The sequence below is a fragment of the Seriola lalandi genome, unplaced genomic scaffold (assembly GCF_002814215.2).
Source record: "Seriola lalandi dorsalis isolate HSWRI2012SDOR001 ecotype SW California unplaced genomic scaffold, Sedor1 jcf7180002050128, whole genome shotgun sequence".
Classification (NCBI taxonomy): Eukaryota; Metazoa; Chordata; class Actinopteri; order Carangiformes; family Carangidae; genus Seriola; species Seriola lalandi.
Genome location: NW_019520681.1, coordinates 1524 through 3082, shown reverse-complemented (window position 1 = coordinate 3082; position 1559 = coordinate 1524). Strand labels below are relative to the sequence as shown.

The 1559-nt window shown below is 36.0% G+C and overlaps 1 protein-coding gene and 1 long non-coding RNA gene across 2 annotated transcripts in view; one reads left to right on the top strand and one right to left on the bottom strand.

Annotated features, from left to right (window-relative positions):
• Positions 1-213: 213 nt before the first annotated feature.
• LOC147819716 (uncharacterized) lies at positions 214-1011 on the top strand. Its single transcript, XR_015436687.1, has 2 exons — positions 214-294; positions 499-1011. It is a non-coding gene; the product is annotated as an uncharacterized LOC147819716 (long non-coding RNA).
• Positions 1012-1537: 526 nt separating this feature from the next.
• The window catches only part of LOC147819715 (uncharacterized), a 1539-nt gene continuing 1517 nt past the window's right edge, over positions 1538-1559 (bottom strand). The window contains exon 4 of the mRNA XM_087171886.1: positions 1538-1548. Coding sequence (XP_087028012.1) covers positions 1538-1548 — 11 coding nt within the window. The remainder of the gene's footprint in view (positions 1549-1559) is intronic.

Sequence of the window (1559 nt, the reverse complement as noted above, 5' to 3'; positions counted from 1 at the left end):
CTCTCTCTCTCTCTCTCTCTCTCTCTCTCTCTCTCTCTCTCTCTCTCTCTCTCTCTCTCTCTCTCTCTGTTGTTGTTTTGCCTAAACTTGGTCAGATCCGAGAGTCTGATTTACCTTGCATCTGAGCTGCCTGTGATCATTTTCATATTTTTGGTTTCCATCATGAACATTTCTATCAACAGACATTAAACAATTGTGTTTGTTTCCAAAACAGAAGCTGTGACAGAAGTTCCTGCTGCTCCTACAGATCCACCTCCAACAGATGAGGAGGCCATGTATTCTTCCATCCAATAGGTACGACAACCAAATCAGTTGGTCGAAATCTGATTAATCATCTCAACATCAAGAACGAAAGAGAACAGGGAAGGCAGAGAAGTTAAAATGTGGACCAAAACTTGAACTTAAAATGATATTAAGACAGAAGCGCGTTATTTTTAGCCTCAATGTAGTTATTCTGTAAAAACATTTCGGTGAGGCAGTATTTTCTGTGTCTTACAGATCACTGAGAACAGAGACGCCTGAATGAAGAAGATGGAAAACTGTTGAACTTGTCTTTACTACATTTGTTTTTACATTTTAGTATTTACAATGGTATTTTATGTTCGTAATTTTAACAGGAGTTTGACTGAATATTGAATCCACTGCTCAACAGTCAGTCGTACACTTATGTTTTACAGCATCATCCAATATCTACAGAAGCCCTGAGAGGAAAAACGTCAGAACAACATACAAACTAAAACCTCACAAAACAGACAAATCTTACCTCTCAGTTCTTCCATAAATGACACATCCAGGCAGGTAAAATATCTGTTTGAATTTGACTTGTTGACTTTTCTGTTGCAGTCGTGTCAAAAACAAACAGCGAAAGAAACAGAGATTTGCTGAATTTGAGTTTTTTGGATGAATGTAGTGAAAACAATGTAAAGACACAAAAAAAAACTGTCACTTCAAATGTTTTTACTTGGTCTGTTGACGTCCTGTTTATGTCAAAATAAAAGTATGTTTGCTTTGGCACATTTTCATGTAAACATTTACATTTTGAAAACTGTGCAGATGATGGTATCTTTGATCTGTTTTTGTCCATTTAGAAATAACTGGTTAAACAAGTAACGTCCAACTGTTTTGACTCACAGCATCAGTGTTTATTACTGAGACATGTCAGTTCACTATAGTTTTACTAGATAAACTAGAAATCTCCTCAAACACATGTAATGAACACAGATAAGAAGCTCTCCACCAGCAGGGGGCGTTATTGACTATTGAACATGGTGGACGTTTGACACAGGGATGTTGTTTAAAAAAGAGCAGAGCACAAATCCAGCATTGCACACAGGAAAAATTTAATTTATAGAATCAAAAGAAAAATACAAAAGTCATCCATTTTTACCATTTATTAAATGCAAATAACTTTATATACAAAAACATTAAAACAATTCAATTTCAGTCAGGGTGCATTCCTTCTTCAGTCTCACCGGAACAATGCCCCGCCACTTTTATTCTCCAAGTGATGAAATAAAATATCCACGCTTCACACAATCTAGTTCAAATCTATTGACAAC